The 18,824-nt window shown below is 40.4% G+C and overlaps 2 protein-coding genes across 3 annotated transcripts in view; one reads left to right on the top strand and one right to left on the bottom strand.

Annotated features, from left to right (window-relative positions):
* Window positions 1–16,805, top strand: part of adamts17 (ADAM metallopeptidase with thrombospondin type 1 motif, 17) — a 150,649-nt gene extending 133,844 nt beyond the window's left edge. For both annotated transcript variants that reach the window (XM_019355478.2, XM_025910618.1), the window contains 3 exons: window positions 10,477–10,629; window positions 11,735–11,912; window positions 14,478–16,805. In XM_019355478.2, the coding sequence (XP_019211023.1) occupies window positions 10,477–10,629; window positions 11,735–11,912; window positions 14,478–14,629 (483 nt within the window). In that variant the 3' untranslated portion in view covers window positions 14,630–16,805. The remainder of the gene's footprint in view (window positions 1–10,476; window positions 10,630–11,734; window positions 11,913–14,477) is intronic.
* mthfs (5,10-methenyltetrahydrofolate synthetase (5-formyltetrahydrofolate cyclo-ligase)) overlaps window positions 1–18,824 on the bottom strand; it is a 104,319-nt gene that overhangs the window by 43,475 nt on the left and 42,020 nt on the right. The gene's annotated exons all lie outside the window — the stretch shown is intronic.

The following is an 18,824-nucleotide window of genomic DNA, read 5'->3' on the forward strand; positions in this document are numbered from 1 at the left end:
AGTGAGAAAATTGTGACTATAAACTGAACGGCGCACCCTGGTGGCAACGCAGTTCACCATGAAAGATGAAGTGGCTTTTGAGGGGCTTGAAAAGTTTAAAAAGTCTTGAAATTTGGCGCACAGCTCTAATGTGATGAGGGATTTCTTTTTATATGTTCATTTTCCTTGAAGAGCGCAAAATGGCTCCACAGCGCCCCCTACAAAATTTCAAAACAACAGCCCCTGCTCTGTGTTTTATGTATGAGTTTGAAACCTGGCAAGCTTATTGGAGATATCAAGATGTACAAAAAAGTCTCTTGGAGCAATATCCCAAATCCAACAGGAAGTCAGCCATTTTAAAATTAATGTGTAAATTTGGCGACATTTTCCCCTCTTTTCAGGCCTCATACTTTGACGAACTCCTCCAAGGGATTTCATTAGATTTACGCGATCTCCTGTGTGTGGAATCTAAAGACCTTTGTGATGTTAAATTGCGAAGCTTTTTACGTTCAGGGAAACGGGGTGGTCATGGCGGCACGTGGAGTTTCAATCACTCGCCAAAAAGCAGTAACCTGCTGTCGCTCAAAACACAATGTCCAATCTCGCCCAAAGGTCGCAGGCGTGATGAGACTCGAGCTCGGAAATGTTTGTTATGCCATTTGTCAGTAATGGTTAGAGCGCCACCTAGTGGGACGACTATAATAATGGTTGAATGAGATGAAATTTTAGCTGGTGGTTAAATGCATGAATTCCATCAATGTGACATCAGATCGGAAGCGCTGGTTTTAGGTGTTGGGCTTGGCTCGACGTGCTGGGGTGCGAGGGCCCTCATATCGCTGCTTGCAGCTTTAATTAGGGCCCGAGCACTTCGAGTGCGAAGGCCCTATTGTATCTGCTCTGTTTCTCATTATTATTATTATTATTATTATTATTATTATTATTATTCAGGCAAAACAAGGGCCTTTTTGAGGGCTTTAACATGCTCAAAAACTCTTGAAATTTTGCACACATGCCAGGTCTTGTGAAAAATTTTGTATTTTATTGGTTTTACATATGAGCACTGGGAAATGGCTCTAGAGCGCCACCTATGCCTTGTTAAATGCAGCCCTACGAACACATCGTTTGAGGTACATGTCTGAAATCTGGCACACATGTGTATCATGCCAAGACGAACAAAAAAGTCTGTGGGACCATTGACGCAAACCCAACAGGAAGTCCGCCATTTTGGATTGAAGGTCACATTTTGGCTCTAATTTTGCCATTTCCATGCCTCGAACTTTTGCGAACTCCTCATTGGAATTTCATCGTACAAGCTTCATATTTGGTCAGTGTCAACTACACACCTGGGCCATGTTAAATTGCGGAGCTTTTGAGTTTTCGGGATACGGTGAGGCCGTGGCGCCACGGCGAATTTCGATGACTCGCCATGAAAATCTTATTGCCTCTCGTTCTGTCATACATTGTCCGACCTTGACCAAAGTGGACACATATGATAAGGCTCCACCCCTGAACATATTTCAACTGCCATATTTGACATCAGGGACAGCGCCACCTAGTGGGAACAGGAAATGTCATGTTTTACACTTTGGGGTACAGTATTGTAATGGGTGACATCTGCAGCCTCAAATTTCTCCAGGAAAGCCTTAAGGAGTTGGTCTTGGGTTACAGAGAAAACTGTGAGTTTTCGCTGAAGGGTGTGACCCCAGCAGCATGGCGAACATTGAGGTCTCGCCATGAAGAAACAAATTAGTGTAACTCAATGAAATCCAATGTGATCAGTACCAGATTTTACAGGGATGATGTCAGACCCGCCCTGAACAGATTGATATGCCCATTGTCAGGAATACGTAGAGCGCCACCTAGTGGCACCAGGAAATGTCATGTCTTTCATTTTGTTGTACTGATTTTCACAGGTTCATCGTGGCCACCTCAAAAGCGGTGAATATCACCATCAGTCCCTCTTGATGCTTCAGTGAGAAAATTGTGACTATAAACTGAACGGCGCACCCTGGTGGCAACGCAGTTCACCATGAAAGATGAAGTGGCTTTTGAGGGGCTTGAAAAGTTTAAAAAGTCTTGAAATTTGGCGCACACCTCTAATGTGATGAGGGATTTCTTTTTATATGTTCCTTTTCCTTGAACAGCGCAAAATGGCTCCACAGCGCCCCCTACAAAATTTCAAAACAACAGCCCCTGCTCTGTGTTTTATGTATGAGTTTGAAACCTGGCAAGCTTATGGAGGATATCAAGATGTACAAAAAAGTCTCTTGGAGCAATATCCCAAATCCAACAGGAAGTCAGCCATTTTAAAATGAATGTGTAATTTTAGCCACTTTTTCGCCTCTTTTCAGGCCTCATACTTTGACGAACTCCTCCAAGGGATTTCATCAGATTAACCCGATCTCCTGTGTGTGGAATCTAAAGACCTTTGTGATGTTAAATTGCGAAGCTTTTTACGTTCAGGGAAACGGGGTGGCCATGGCTGCACGTGGAGTTTCAATCCCTCGCCAAAAAGCAGTAACCTGCTGTCACTCAAAAACACAATGTCCAATCTCTCCCAAAGTTCGCAGGCGTGATGAGACTCAAGGTCGGAAATGTTTGTTATCCCATTTGTCAGTAATGGTTAGAGCGCCACCTAGTGGGACGACTATCATAATGATTGAATGAGATGAAATTTTAGCTGGTGGTTAAATGCATGAATTCCATCAATGTGACATCAGATCGGAAGCGCTGGTTTTAGGTGTTGGGCTTGGCTCGACGCGCCGGGGGTGCGAGGGCCCTCATATCGCTGCTTGCAGCTTTCATTAGGGCCCGAGCACAAAAGTGCGAAGGCCCTATTGTATCTGCTCTGTTTCTTATTATTATTATTATTATTATTATTATTATTATTATTATTATTATTATTATTATTTCGGCAAATGAATCGGCCTTTTGAGGGCCTAAACATGCTCGAAAACTCATGAAATTTTGAACACGCGTCAGGTCTGGTGAAAATTTACGTATTTTAATGTCCGTAGACATGTCCAGGGAAAATTGGCTCAGTAGCGCCACCTAGAAAAATGAGAAACGCGAGCCCCCGAGATGGGTATGACCTACATGTATAAAACTCGGAACACATATCTAACGTTCGGAGACGCACATAAAAGTCTATTATGGCCATGTCCTAAACCCAACAGGAAGTCCGCCATTTGGAAGTGAAGGTGACATTTTGGCTCTAATTTTGCCATTTCCATGCCTCGAACTTTTGCGAACTCCTCATTGGAATTTCATCGTACAAGCTTCATATTTGGTCAGTGTCAACTACACACCTGGGCCATGTTAAATTGCGGAGCTTTTGAGTTTTCGGGTTACTGTGAGGCCGTGGCGCCACGGCGAATTTCGATGACTCGCCATGAAAATCTTATTGCCTCTCGTTCTGTCATACATTGTCCGACCTTGACCAAAGTGGACACATATGATAAGGCTCCACCCCTGAACATATTTCAACTGTCATATTTGACACCAGGGACAGCGCCACCTAGTGGGAACAGGAAATGTCATGTTTTACACTTTGGGGTACAGTATTGTAATGGGTGACATCTGCAGCCTGAAATTTCTCCAGGAAAGCCTTAAGGAGTTGGTCTTGGGTTACAGAGAAAACTGTGAGTTTTCGCTGAAGGGTGTGACCCCAGCAGCATGGCGAACATTGAGGTCTCGCCATGAAGAAACAAATTAGTGTAACTCAATGAAATCCAATCTGATCAGTACCAGATTTTACAGGGATGATGTCAGACCCGCCCTGAACAGATTGATATGCCCATTGTCAGGAATACGTAGAGCGCCACCTAGTGGCACCAGGAAATGTCATGTCTTTCATTTTGTTGTACTGATTTTCACAGGTTCATCGTGGCCACCTCAAAAGCGGTGAATATCACCATCAGTCCCTCTTGATGCTTCAGTGAGAAAATTGTGACTATAAACTGAACGGCGCACCCTGGTGGCAGCGCAGTTCACCATGAAAGATGAAGTGGCTTTTGAGGGGCTTGAAAAGTTTAAAAAGTCTTGAAATTTGGCGCACACCTCTAATGTGATGAGGGATTTCTTTTTATATGTTCATTGTCCTTGAAGAGCGCAAAATGGCTCCACAGCGCCCCCTACAAAATTTCAAAACAACAGCCCCTGCTCTGTGTTTTATGTATGAGTTTGAAACCTGGCAAGCTTATTGGAGATATCAAGATGTACAAAAAAGTCTCTTGGAGCAATATCCCAAATCCAACAGGAATTCAGCCATTTTAAAATTAATGTGTAAATTTGGCGACATTTTCCCCTCTTTTCAGGCCTCATACTTTGACGAACTCCTCCAAGGGATTTCATTAGATTTACGCGATCTCCTGTGTGTGGAATCTCAAGACCTTTGTGATGTTAAATTGCGAAGCTTTTTACGTTCAGGGAAACGGGGTGGTCATGGCGGCACGTGGAGTTTCAATCACTCGCCAAAAAGCAGTAACCTGCTGTCGCTCAAAAACACAATGTCCAATCTCTCCCAAAGGTCGCAGGCGTGATGAGACTCGAGCTCGGAAATGTTTGTTATGCCATTTGTCAGTAATGGTTAGAGCGCCACCTAGTGGGACGACTATAATAATGGTTGAATGAGATGAAATTTTAGCTGGTGGTTAAATGCATGAATTCCATCAATGTGACATCAGATCGGAAGCGCTGGTTTTAGGTGTTGGGCTTGGCTCGACGCGCCAGGGGTGCGAGGGCCCTCATATCGCTGCTTGCAGCTTTAATTATTATTGTTATTATTATTATTCAGGCAAAACAAGGGCCTTTTTGAGGGCTTTAACATGCTCAAAAACTCTTGAAATTTTGCACACATGCCAGGTCTGGTGAAAAATTTTGTATTTTATTGGTTTTACATATGAGCACTGGGAAATGGCTCTAGAGCGCCACCTATGCCTTGTTAAATGTAGCCCTACGAACACATCGTTTGAGCTACATGTCTGAAATCTGGCACACATGTGTATCATGCCAAGACGAACAAAAAAGTCTGTGGGCCCATTGACGCAAACCCAACAGGAAGTCTGCCATTTGGAAGTGAAGGTGACATTTTGGCTCTAATTTTGCCATTTCCATGCCTCGAACTTTTTCGAACTCCTCATTGGGATTTGGTTGTATAAGCTTCATATTGGGTCAGTGTCAACTACACACCTGGGCCATGTTAAATTGCGGAGCTTTTGAGTTTTCGCGATACGGTGAGCCCGTGGCGCCACGGCGAATTTCGATGACTCGCCATGAAAATCTTATTGCCTCTCATTTTGTCATACATTGTCCGACCTTGACCAAAGAGCACACATATGATAAGGCTCCACCCCTGAACATATTCCAACTGCCATATTTGACATCAGGGACAGCGCCACCTAGTGGGAACAGGAAATGTCATGTTTTACACTTTGGGGTACAGTATTGTGGTGGGTCACATCTGCAGCCTCAAATTTCTCCCGGAAAGCCTTAAGGAGTTGGTCTTGGGTTACAGAGAAGACTGTGAGTTTTCGCGAAAGGGTGTGACCCCAGCAGCATGGCGAACATTGATGTCTCACCATGAAGAAACAAATTAATATAACTCCATGAAATCCAGTCTGATCAGTACCAGACTTTACAGGCATGATGTCAGACCCGCCCTGAACAGATTGATGTGCCCATTGTCAGGAGTACGCAGAGCACCACCTAGTGGCAACAGGAAATGTCATGTCTTTTTCTTTGTTGTACTGATTTTCACAGATTCATCGTGGCCACTTCAAAAGCAGTGAATATCACCATCAGTCCCTCATGATGCCTCAGTGCGAAAATTGTGACTTTAAACTGAACGGCGCACCCTAGTGGCAACGCGGTTCACCATGAAAAATGACGTAGCTTTTGAGGGGCTTGGAAAGTTTAAAAAGTCTTGAAATTTGGCGCACACCTCCAATGTGATGAAGGCTTCTTTGTTATGTGATCCTTTTCCTTGAATAGCGCAAAATGGCTCCACAGCGCCCCCTACAAAATTTCAAAACATCAGCCCCTGCTCTGTTTTTTATCTATGAGTCTGAAACCTGGTAAGCTTATGGAAGATATAAAGATATACAAAAAAGTCTCTTGGAGCAATATCCCAAATCCAACAGGAAGTCAGCCATTTTAAAATTTATGTGTAATTTTGGCAACATTTTCCCCTCTTTTCAAGCATCGTTCTTTGACGAACTCCTCCAAGGGATTTCATCAGATTGATGCGATCTCCTGTGTGTGGAATCCAAAGACCTTTGTGATGTTAAATTGCGAAGCTTTTTACGTTCAGGGAAACGGGGTGGTCATGGCGGCACGTGGAGTTTCAATCACTCGCCAAAAAGCAGTAATCTGCTGTCACTCAAAAATACAATGTCCAATCTCTCCCGAAACTTCACAGGCATGATAAGACTTGAGCTCGGAAATGTTTGTTATGCCATTTGTCATCAATGGTTAGAGCGCCACCTAGTGGGACCAGTATAATCACGATTGAATGAGATGAAATGTTAGCTGGTGGTTAAATGCATGAATTCCATCAATGTGACAACAGATCGGACGTGCTGGTTGTAGGTGTTGGGCGTGGCTCGACATGCCGGGGTGCGAGGGCCCTCATAACGCTGCTTGCAGCTTTAATTAGGGCCCGAGCACTTCGAGTGCGAAGGCCCTATTGTATCTGCTCTGTTTCTTCTTATTATTATTATTATTATTATTATTATTATTATTAGGGCCCGAGCACTTCGAGTGCGAAGGCCCTATTGTATCTGCTCTGTTTCTTCTTCTTCTTCTTCTTCTTCTTCTTCTTCTTATTATTATTATTATTATTATTATTATTATTTCGGCAAATGAATCGGCCTTTTGAGGGCCTAAACATGCTCAAAAACTCATGAAATTTTGCACACGCGTCAGGTCTGGTGAAAATTTACGTATTTTAATGTCCGTAGACATGTCCAGGGAAAATTGGCTCAGTAGCGCCACCTAGGAAAATGAGAAACGCGAGCCCCCGAGATGGGTATGACCTACATGTATAAAACTCGGAACACATATCTAACGTTCGGAGACGCAGAAAAAAGTCTATTATGGCCATGTCCTAAACCCAACAGGAAGTCCGCCATTTGGAAGTGAAGGTGACATTTTGGCTCTAATTTTGCCATTTCCATGCCTCGAACTTTTGCGAACTCCTCATTGGAATTTCATCGTACAAGCTTCATATTTGGTCAGTGTCAACTACACACCTGGGCCATGTTAAATTGCGGAGCTTTTGAGTTTTCGGGTTACTGTGAGGCCGTGGCGCCACGGCGAATTTCGATGACTCGCCATGAAAATCTTATTGCCTCTCGTTCTGTCATACATTGTCCGACCTTGACCAAAGTGGACACATATGATAAGGCTCCACCCCTGAACATATTTCAACTGCCATATTTGACATCAGGGACAGCGCCACCTAGTGGGAACAGGAAATGTCATGTTTTACACTTTGGGGTACAGTATTGTAATGGGTGACATCTGCAGCCTCAAATTTGTCCAGGAAAGCCTTAAGGAGTTGGTCTTGGGTTACAGAGAAAACTGTGAGTTTTCGCTGAAGGGTGTGACCCCAGCAGCATGGCGAACATTGAGGTCTCGCCATGAAGAAACAAATTAGTGTAACTCAATGAAATCCAATCTGATCAGTACCAGATTTTACAGGGATGATGTCAGACCCGCCCTGAACAGATTGATATGCCCATTGTCAGGAATACGTAGAGCGCCACCTAGTGGCACCAGGAAATGTCATGTCTTTCATTTTGTTGTACTGATTTTCACAGGTTCATCGTGGCCACCTCAAAAGCGGTGAATATCACCATCAGTCCCTCTTGATGCTTCAGTGAGAAAATTGTGACTATAAACTGAACGGCGCACCCTGGTGGCAACGCAGTTCACCATGAAAGATGAAGTGGCTTTTGAGGGGCTTGAAAAGTTTAAAAAGTCTTGAAATTTGGCGCACACCTCTAATGTGATGAGGGATTTCTTTTTATATGTTCATTTTCCTTGAACAGCGCAAAATGGCTCCACAGCGCCCCCTACAAAATTTCAAAACAACAGCCCCTGCTCTGTGTTTTATGTATGAGTTTGAAACCTGGCAAGCTTATTGGAGATATCAAGATGTACAAAAAAGTCTCTTGGAGCAATATCCCAAATCCAACAGGAAGTCAGCCATTTTAAAATGAATGTGTAAATTTGGCGACATTTTCTCCTCTTTTCAGGCCTCATACTTTGACGAACTCCTCCAAGGGATTTCATTAGATTTATGCGATCTCCTGCGTGTGGAATCTAAAGACCTTTGTGATGTTAAGTTGCGAAGCTTTTTACGTTCAGGGAAACGGGGTGGTCATGGCGGCACGTGGAGTTTCAATCACTCGCCAAAAAGCAGTAATCTGCTGTCGCTCAAAAACACAATGTCCAATCTCTCCCAAAGGTTGCAGGCGTGATGAGACTCGAGCTCGGAAATGTTTGTTATGCCATTTGTCAGTAATGGTTAGAGCGCCACCTAGTGGGACGACTATCATAATGGTTGAATGAGATGAAATGTTAGCTGGTGGTTAAATGCATGAATTCCATCAATGTGACATCAGATCGGAAGCGCTGGTTTTAGGTGTTGGGCTTGGCACGACGCGCCGGGGTGCTCGGGCCCTCATATCGCTGCTTGCAGCTTTAATTATTATTATTATTATTATTTTTCATTGAAATGAATTGCCTTTTTGAGGGCTTTAACATGCTCAAAAACTCATGAAATTTTGCACACGCATCAGGTCTGGTGAACAATTTCGTATTTTAATGGTGTTACATATGAGCATTGGAAAATTGCTCTTGAGCGCCACCTATGCCTTATAAAATGCAGCCCTACGACCACATTGTGTGAGCTACATGGATGAAATCTGGGATACGTATGTATCATGCTAAGACGTACAAAAAATTCAGTGGGCCCATTGACGCAAACCCAACAGGAAGTCCGCCATTTTGGATTGAAGGTCACATTTTGGCTCTGATTTTACCATTTCCATGCCTTGTACTTTCGCGAACTCCTCCTTGGGATTTGGTCATACAAACTTCATATTTGAACAGTGCCAACTACACACCTGGGCCATGTTAAATTGCGGAGCTTTTGAGTTTTCGCGATACGGTGAAGCGGCGGCGCCACGGCGAATTTCGATGACTCGCCATGAAAATCTTATTGCCTCTCATTCTGTCATACATGGTCCAACCTGGACCAAAGAGCACACATATGATAAGGCTCCACCACTGAACATATTTCAACTGCCATATTTGACATCAGGGACAGCGCCACCTAGTGGGAGCAGGAAATGTCATGTTTTACACTTTGGGGTACAGTATTGTGATGGGTGACATCTGCAGCCTCAAATTTCTCCAGGAAAGCCTTAAGGAGTTGGTCTTGGGTTACAGTGAAAACTGTGACTTTTCGTCAGAGGGTGTGACCCCTGCAGCATGGCGAACATTGATGTCTCGCCATGAAGAAACAAATTAGTATAACTCAATGAAATCCAGTCTGATCAGTAACAGACTTTACAGGGATGATGTCAGACCCGCCCTGAACAGATTGATGTGCCCATTGTCAGGAATACGTAGAGCGCCACCTAGTGGTAACAGGAAATGTCATGTCTTACATTTTGTTGTACTGATTTTCACAGGTACGTTGTGGCCACCTCAAAAGCGGTGAATATCACGCTCAGTCTTGAAATTTGGCGCATACCTCCAATGTGATGAGGGCTTTCTTGTTATGTGATCACTGTCCGTGAATAGCGCAAAATGGCTCCATGGCGCCCCCTACAAAATTTCAAAACATCAGCCCCTGCTCTGTGTTTCATCTATGAGACTGAAACCTGGTAAGCTTATGGAAGATATCAAGATGTACAAAAAAGTCTCTTGGAGCAATATCCCAAATCCAACAGGAAGTCAGCCATTTTAAAATTTATGTGTAATTTTGGCAACATTTTCGCCTCTTTTCAAGCATCGTTCTTTGGCGAACTCCTCCAAGGGATTTCATCAGATTGATGCGATCTTCTGTGTGTGGAATCTAAAGACCTTTGTGATGTTAAATTGTGAAGCTTTTTACATTCAGGGAAACGGGGTGGTCATGGCGGCACGTGGAGTTTCAATCACTTGCCAAAAAGCAGTAATCTGCTGTCACTGAAAAACACAATGTCCAATCTCGCCCAAAGGTCGCAGGTATGATGAGACTCAAAATCGGTAATGTTTGTTATGCCATTTGTCATTAATGGTTAGAGCGCCACCTAGTGGGACGACTATAATCATGATTGAATGAGATGAAATGTTAGCTGGTGGTAAAATGCATGAATTCCATCAATGTGACATCAGATCGGACGCGCTGGTTTTAGGTGTTGGCCGTGGCTCAATGTGCCGGGGTGCGAGGGCCCTCATAACGCTGCTTGCAGCTTTAATTTTTATTATTATTCTTTTCTCCAGTGTTCATCAAATTGTGGTCAAGGTGTCCGCAGACGTACAGTGTTGTGTACAAACCCTCAGGGTCTGTGTGATCCATTGTCCCAGCCAACCCAAGAAGAATATTGTGAGGACTTCTCCAAATGTTACGAATGGAAAACTGGAGACTGGTCCAAGGTATGACAAAAGCAAATTCACTTATTTTTGCAGTCCGGCACTTTGGATCTTGAATAAGACTCATGTTTATGTAACTTTTGTCTGTTTTGTATATATATGTGTGTATATATATATATATATATATATATACACATACATATATATATATATATATATATATATGTATGTGTGTATATATATATATATATATATATATATATATATTTAAAAAAGACCTCCCAGCCCATTGTTCCTTCAGTGGGCTGGTTTCCGTCATTTTGCAAATGTACTGTTTATAAGATTGGGGAAACCTGCAGTCAGCTGAGACTGAAGAAGTCACTTGGATGAGTGACGAAACGTTTCTGAAAATGCTACATCCAGATGAGCAGAATCAACTTTTGAAGTAAAGAGCTAAAGTTATGTTAGCAGTATAATGTTGTTGTTTCTGTTCTGGGAACAGTTTGCAATTTACCATTGCACTCTTATCCTTTTGTAAAGTGATGTCCATATCCACACTGTAGACCACCACTACTTTTCTCTTCTGGCTCACAAACTGAAATCAGCTGATTTTAGCACAAGTGGAACCTATAAGTAGGATCCATAGGCAAGCAGAGTTACAACTGCTGTGAACCGGTTCTTAATCTTAATATTCTTATTATTGTATAATGTTGAAGTTGAAGTTAACTTGACTCTATCCTGATTTTCATTTAAAATTTTAAAATTTTAATGCACTTTACATTTTTAATCAGAATCAGAATACTTTATTAATCCCTAAGGAAATTATTCCTCATTCCTCGTCATCATGCTCAAGGTTAATATGTGTATATATGAAAATGACAACAACAAATATACTTCTGCAGTGAAGTACATAAATCATTGCCAAACGAATCTCTCTCATGTGTGTAGACCATTCACCCTGTGTTATAGACTCGGGAATAAGTGTTTGAAATAATCTACCTCTGTTTAAAACAATGCCGTTAAAAGATGAATAAAATAACACCTACTGTAGTATTTCCTTGCTCTTAAGAGTTCTCACTTGTAAAATGATAATTTTACAGTTCCATTTAAAAATCAACCAAGTTCAGTAAAACCTCTGCAAACTGGCACTTTTCATTTGCTGTTTCAGTGCTCATCATCCTGTGGAAAGGGACTGCAGTCACGGGTGGTTCAGTGTATGCACAAAGTGACTGGTCGACATGGTAACAACTGCTCTGTGATGCTGAGACCACCAACATATCGATCCTGTCACAGTGGGAACTGTGATGAGAAAATTAATGCGAATACCATCACCTCCCCTAGGCTAGGTGAGACACTGATCGCAACTGCAGTTTGCATTTTTAAAGGATAAAGAGATGTTGCACACAGTACAGATTCACCTATACCTACTGAACAGCTAAAGTAGTAGAACACTAAGAAAACAGCTGCTATGTAATTTAAACAACTGAAACACTTTCTCTGCGGCACAAGCACAATTTACAAATGATTAAGGTCTGTTGAGTAATTTGCTTGATTAATAAATATACAGAAAAATCAGAATTAAACTTGCATTTAAATGTGTTTCATATCTTAATTATGATAGTTTTTGGAAAAATAAACAAATTTGTGTTTGTGTTCACTGTAACATTTATTTATTTATATTCACTGAGAACCTTTTGCTGTACACTGGTTGTAATACCATCCTTGCCTTCAGGCAACTGATGTTGTGATTTGGTGCTGTATAAATAAAATTGATTTGAACAAAACATCAGTTATTGTAGAGATGCAAAAAGAACTTTATGACTGGCTCTCACCAGGTTTTACTCATGTATGACGATTAAAGCCTGGTGTTAAGATAACATTTAGAATGAGATTTACGTTAGGGTTGTTTATGTTAGAGTATTTGTTTGTTCTTAGTGAAACCTAGGGGTAAGAGGAATCTCAGTGAAGGTCCTCACAAAAAAAAAACCCAAAATATATTCCAGTGTGTGTATTCATTCTCCCACCATGACAGCCCCATTCTACCCACCCCCTGTGTACATAACAGAGCTGTAATTCAGTTCAGTTCAATTCATTCATACAGCACTAAATCAAAAAAAACCTCAGGGCACTAAGGTAGACCCTACAATAATACATATAGAGAAAAACCCAACAATCATATGACCCCCTATGAACAAGCACTTTGGCAACAGTGGGAAAGAAAAACTCCCTTTTAACAGGAAGAAACCTCCGGCAGAACCAGGCTCAGGGAGGGGCGGCCATCTGCTGCGACCGGTTGGGATGAGAGAAGGAAGACAGGACAAAAGTCATGCTGTGGAAGAGAGCCAGAGATTAATAATAAGTATGATTCAATGCAGAGAGCTCTGTTAACGCATATTGAGTGAGAAAGGTGACTGACGAAGAAATACTCATGGGAATCCCCCAGCAGCCTACACCTATTGCAGCATAACTAAGGGAGGATTCAGAGTTACCTGATCTAGCCCTAATTATTTGTTTTAGCAAAAAGGAAAGTTCTAAGCATAAAGAGTCTGCAACTGACTGCTCTTTTATTTTTGTTGCCTGTTGAAGTTCAGTGTCAGGCTGTGGGCTAGTGTCAGCAAACACTCGACTCTAGCATCACTCTGGGTTCTTGGCTAGCTAAGCGTTAGCATGCTAGCTGGCTAACTTAGCATTAGCATGCTGTCTGTCCAGATGCTTGCAAAGAGCCAAATGTGTGTTTGCAGCATAATGGAGTTGTTTCTGTCCTGGATACAATTTCCACTTTACCATGCTCTTATCTATTTGTGCAATAAAAATGAAAGTTATGTCCCCATCCATACTGTAGCCTGAGCCAGTGAGAATTGAAATCAACTGATTGTAGTGCTAATGCAAATCGAACCGGTAAATGAGATTGATAACAGTTCCAAGGAATTGGACTACTTGGAACCGGTTCTCAATTCCATCCCTACATGCATAAGTACTTGAGTGACAGTCCATTCTTTATCCATGGTTTAATATGATGCTGACCCACCCTATGCAGCTATAATAGCTTCAACTCCTCTGTGAAGGCTTTCCACCAGGCATATGAGTATGCTTATAGTAATTTTTAGCTATTCTTTCAGAAGCTCATTTTTCAGGTCAAACAGAAGGCATGGCTCTCAGTATATGCTCTAGTTCCTAAAAGTGTTCTATCTGGTTGATGTCAGGACTCTGTGCAGTCCAGTTAAGTTCTTCCACACCAAACTGGCTCTGCGAATGTTTCTATAGACCTTGCTTTTTGCACTGGTGCACATTTATGTTGGAGCAGGAAGGGGGCATTCCCAAACTGTTCCAACAAAGCTGGTAACCTGAAATTGTTCAAAATGGAAAAGCGTGATTCAACACTCCAGAGAACACACCTCTACTGCTCTACACTTAGTGGTGTAAAGCTCGACCATAGAAACCCAAACTGTTCTTGAGCTAATCTGAAGACCCCATGAAGTTTAGAGGTCTGTAGCAATTGACTTTGCAGAAAATTGGCAACCCCTGCGCATTATGTGCCTCAGCATCCACTGACCTTGGATGCTGGCCTACCACTTCATGGCTGAGTTGCTGTCATTCCCAGTCACTTCTGCTTTGCCACTAACTGTGGAATATTTAGTAGCATGGTACTGTGATGGGATGCCACCTGTACAAGCAAAAGTAGTATAATGGGGAATTAAAAGAAATGCTTAGGAGGACATTGTTAGAACTTAAGTCGTAAATATTTTTGACAAAAATGGAATGATCCCACTCAATTTGTCACACTGGTAAAAAGATACGATTGATTGCTGGGAAAGCATTGCTAATGAAGTACACTTTTATTAATATTTAACAAGACTCTCACATCTCCTAAAAATACTGAATTGCTGCTTCTCTCTCTTCCACCCCAACAGCTGCTCTGACCTACAAGTGCTTGGGGGACAGGTGGACAGTGTACTGTCATGTGATCCGGGATAAAGACCTTTGTCAAGACATGAGGTGGTACCAACGATGTTGTGAAACCTGTCGGGTCTTTTATGCTAACAAAATACTGCACAAGCGCTAATAACCAAAAGCACATACTCCCTTTGTAAATGTTATATAATACTGATAAATAATCTACAGAAAATCTTTGGGGGGGGTTTTATTTAAAAAAAAAAAAGGTAAGTATACATAAATGTATACTGGAAACAAGAACATTAGAAAATATTTGATATATTACTTGCTGTAGAAAAAACAAAGAACAAACTTTATTGTATGCAGCAACTGACAAATATGTGTTCTATAATAACCTGGCAGGTCCATTAAATAACATGTGATTCAGAGTAAGCATGAGCTTTCCCCTCTCTCTTTTTTGGATTGTTTCTGTTATATAGCAGATTCTTTTGGAAATTTCAAATCATTGGTCACTTTTTTAATGTTTAAGTAACATTATGTAAGTATTAATAAATTACTGTAATATGTGCCTATGATCAGGAGCCATTGTAAAATACTGTAGAACTCTACTGAATCAGTCCAGCTTATGATAGAAGACACACTGATCTTACTCGGGCGTGGAAAGCTAATGTAGCAGATAATGATGAAAACAAATTCTGAGGCTCTGGTAGTGTTTGGTTTGCGCTCAGTCATTCTCCACCACCGTAAGGGGGGTATTCCATTTTGACCTTGGGACTTCTAGGCCATATTTGGCACAGATATCCCTGTATACTATGCCAGCCATGAGCTTATGGCATTCCATGCATGCCGTGTCTGCTAGCATCTTGGGACTTCTTTGCACAGCCTGCACCTGAGGTCTTGCCTGGTGTGGTAGATCCCAGCCTCTATCAATCTTGCTTGTTCCTGTGCAGACATGATTAGTGCCTCTTTGCCTTCCAAAATGGTTCCTCTACTTGCTCTTCTTCTTTCTCAAGTTACTGCTGCCTGAGATATTCAGAGCTGGTTGGGTTCGGTGATGGTCACACCTTGAGAGCATACTTCATGTATTCTTGGTAATTGACCAAAAGCTGCCATACTGAACACCTTGAAAGCATCATTTATTTTGGGGGCTTGGTATCCATCTCAGAGGGTGGGGATCACAATATCTCGTCCTGACCTAAAGTCCTGGCTCCCCCTTGCCGTAGCGTTCATGTACCTCATTGATCTCTAGTTGTGATAGCAGTTGCTATATATTTTGATCATGGTAGTTTTTGTTTTTTATAAAGGAATTGTGCAAAGGAATTAGGTCAGCTAATCTTTTTCAGTTTCATAGTAAGATTTTACAATTCAATCATTTAAACTGCCTATAGTGATCAGGAGCAAGAATATAACTATTTCACTAGCAGTATCTGATTTGATGGACCAAGACCTGATGTTAGTTAACCTGTATAGTTGCATATACAGCCAAACACAAGTCAGAACCAGTATTTGTTATAGACACAGCTGACAATTCTGTTCAGCCTGTTCAAACCTCACTGGTGCTGCTCCTTCCTCTTTTAAAATTGCCAATCAAAAGTTATAAGCACTTATTTTCCTCAGTATAAGGTGCTCAAAAGAACATCAGTTACTAGTGTGATTATTATCCAGATAAAATAGCCAGATATAATGTTTTTTCTAAAATGGCTAAAAAATGTAATACTTGATCAATTTTATTGGGTCTTTAATGCTTTTAGCTGTAAGACCAGAAGGTGCTGTATGAATGCCAGTTCATCTCCCTTAAATAGTCAGGGAGAACCCATGAGTGTTTGTGTGTATATCATCATATCATAAAAGTTCATAAAAGTGTTTTACAATTGGTTGAATGGTGCTATCTTATAACTTGTTTCACATTTGTGGAATTCAGATTATGTCCGTGTATGATCCTTACAATTAATGGCTGTCTGCTTTTATTTGTTGGTGGATTAATACCATTGTTTTGACAATACTTTTTTTTATGGTATAAATATGCTTTATTATTCTTGTACTGTTCTTTGTTAGTTGCACATACACCATGTTTGATTAATAAAATTTCAATACAGTGTTTTTCACCATGCTGATTGGGAGCTGGGTATTTGTGTATGCATGCATTTGTTTGTATATTCATGCATAAAGACGTGTCATAGATGGTTAATTTAATAAAATGAAAATTATACTTTCTATGAAGAATACTGTATGTAAGTATTAAAAATATTTTATGGTGTGATTTAAGTATCTCTTATATTTATGAACATTTTTTGCCTGAAACTTGATTAAAAGGTTGTGACGTGCAGCTGAAAATTCTGAAAAAAGCCTAGAAAGTGGTCTTTTTTTAAGACTAAATGTAAATCTTGAAATTTGACATTTTTTTCCATATTTTAGAATTCACCACATAAATTTAGAATTCACTTATAAACAGTGAAATATGGCGGTGGTAGAAACTGTATTTTGTGTTGACTTTGTGTCTAACATTTAAATTTTTTTGCTGATCATCAATTTATGTGTGATAAACATATAAAAAATAGGAAATTAGGAAAGGTTCAAACACTTTTTGACACCGCTGTCGGTCAACAAAATGAGTATATAGGGCAAAGCGTTTAAGATACAGGTACACCATCATGTGTACACAATTTGAGAGGAGAAAAGAGAAACAACCATCCTGCATCCTGACATCACTCTGAGCAGCTGCGTGATTTTTATGTTAACAGTGTCCCAGATTTGTGATTGCCCCATTTGGTGACAGAAAAGTGTCAGGCTGTTTTTAAATCTTGTTTAAAAACACACTTTTACTCTCACGGTACTGGATCTGCAACACAGTATTTGTGTTTCAGCCTTTGTAATTATGTTCTTTGATTATTGTTGTTCGTGTTTTTGGGTTTCTTTAGTTCTCAGTGATCTTAGTTGTGTTATCTCAGCCTATGTTTGAGTCTGTGTTTACCTCCTGTAAACAAAAATGAATTATTAATCCATTAATTAATTAATTTCACAAAAAAGAATTAAACTCTCAATGAAAACCTAATTTCAAAAACCATTTTCAGATTTCCAAAATTGTTTTTAAAACAAAATTTTAAAAAGACAAATATGTAAATTGATTTTTTTTTTGATTTTTTGATTTTTTTAAGAATAGCTGTCAGTTCTCCTATTCCTTATATCACTGCCCTCTGCCAAGACCGGAGATGGCACTACTGATTTAAGTTAATTTATTTTAATATGTGAGTGCATAGATTCATTCTCAACTGGACATAAATGATGATCAAAGACAATGTGTGGTTTTATTTTATTTTTTTACATGATGCTTGTCTTTATTAATTCAATTTGAAAAGTAATACTCAAAAGTTGGATGCATGATGAATTCATCAAAACCCAGCCAAATCCCAACAAAGTATGCTAAATGTCACTGAATATCAGGTATATTCCAATCACTACAATTTAAGCATTCACTGCACCTACAGTACCTGAATGCTATGATATATACAGTAAATGATGTGTAAGAAATTTTCACAGAGATCATAAAGTAATTAAATCAAGTAGCAATTAAGTAATTAAATCACAGCTCATAGTTTGGTTGTTTATATTTTCAAATCTTTTTTCTGTCTGTGGGTTTGTTTGATTACAATTTGGACTCCTCTGGGAGATGAGGACACACCCACATTTGTGTCATACCACAGTCATGTTGTCCTCCATAAATAACAAAAAGCTTAAATAGATGGTTTTATGCTTAGTGACATCTTAAAAGGTACAAACTAATTTAAATAAAGAAAATTCAGAGAAAGTAAAAATATTTGTATATTTATAAATACTTCAAATATAGAATAGAAATGTAACAAGAACTTTAGTTTTTAACATTACGTGCTAATCAAACGCTGCCGTAACCCTAATGTCGATCACTGCATATTGATGGCACAAAGTACTTTTTTTTTTTTTTTCCAGTTCAAGCATGCTTCATGTTTATTGGTTATGTACAATGGTTTTACTGGACCAGCCCACTGCAGATCAAATGTACACTGTATATAGCTAAGGAACAAAAGTTAGTTTGACACCACTGATTTAAAATAAAAACAAAAAATCAAAATAGCAACAAACAACCCCAAAGAACCTAAACGCACTATTTCTCAATAATAATGACATATGTATGACACTTTTGTTTGTATATTTATTAATTTATTTACACTGATTACCGAGACTGGTCAGCAGTCACAGATGTCAAGTGTAGCATCCTGTGAAATAATAGCACGTGTGAGATCGCAGACGGCATATTGTGTCCGATGCTAAGTGACATCATTCTGAGTAGAAACAAAGAACCGCAGCGATCCCACATCATTACCTAGTCT

The sequence above is a fragment of the Oreochromis niloticus genome, linkage group LG1, assembly GCF_001858045.2.
Source record: "Oreochromis niloticus isolate F11D_XX linkage group LG1, O_niloticus_UMD_NMBU, whole genome shotgun sequence".
NCBI classification, from domain to species: Eukaryota; Metazoa; Chordata; class Actinopteri; order Cichliformes; family Cichlidae; genus Oreochromis; species Oreochromis niloticus.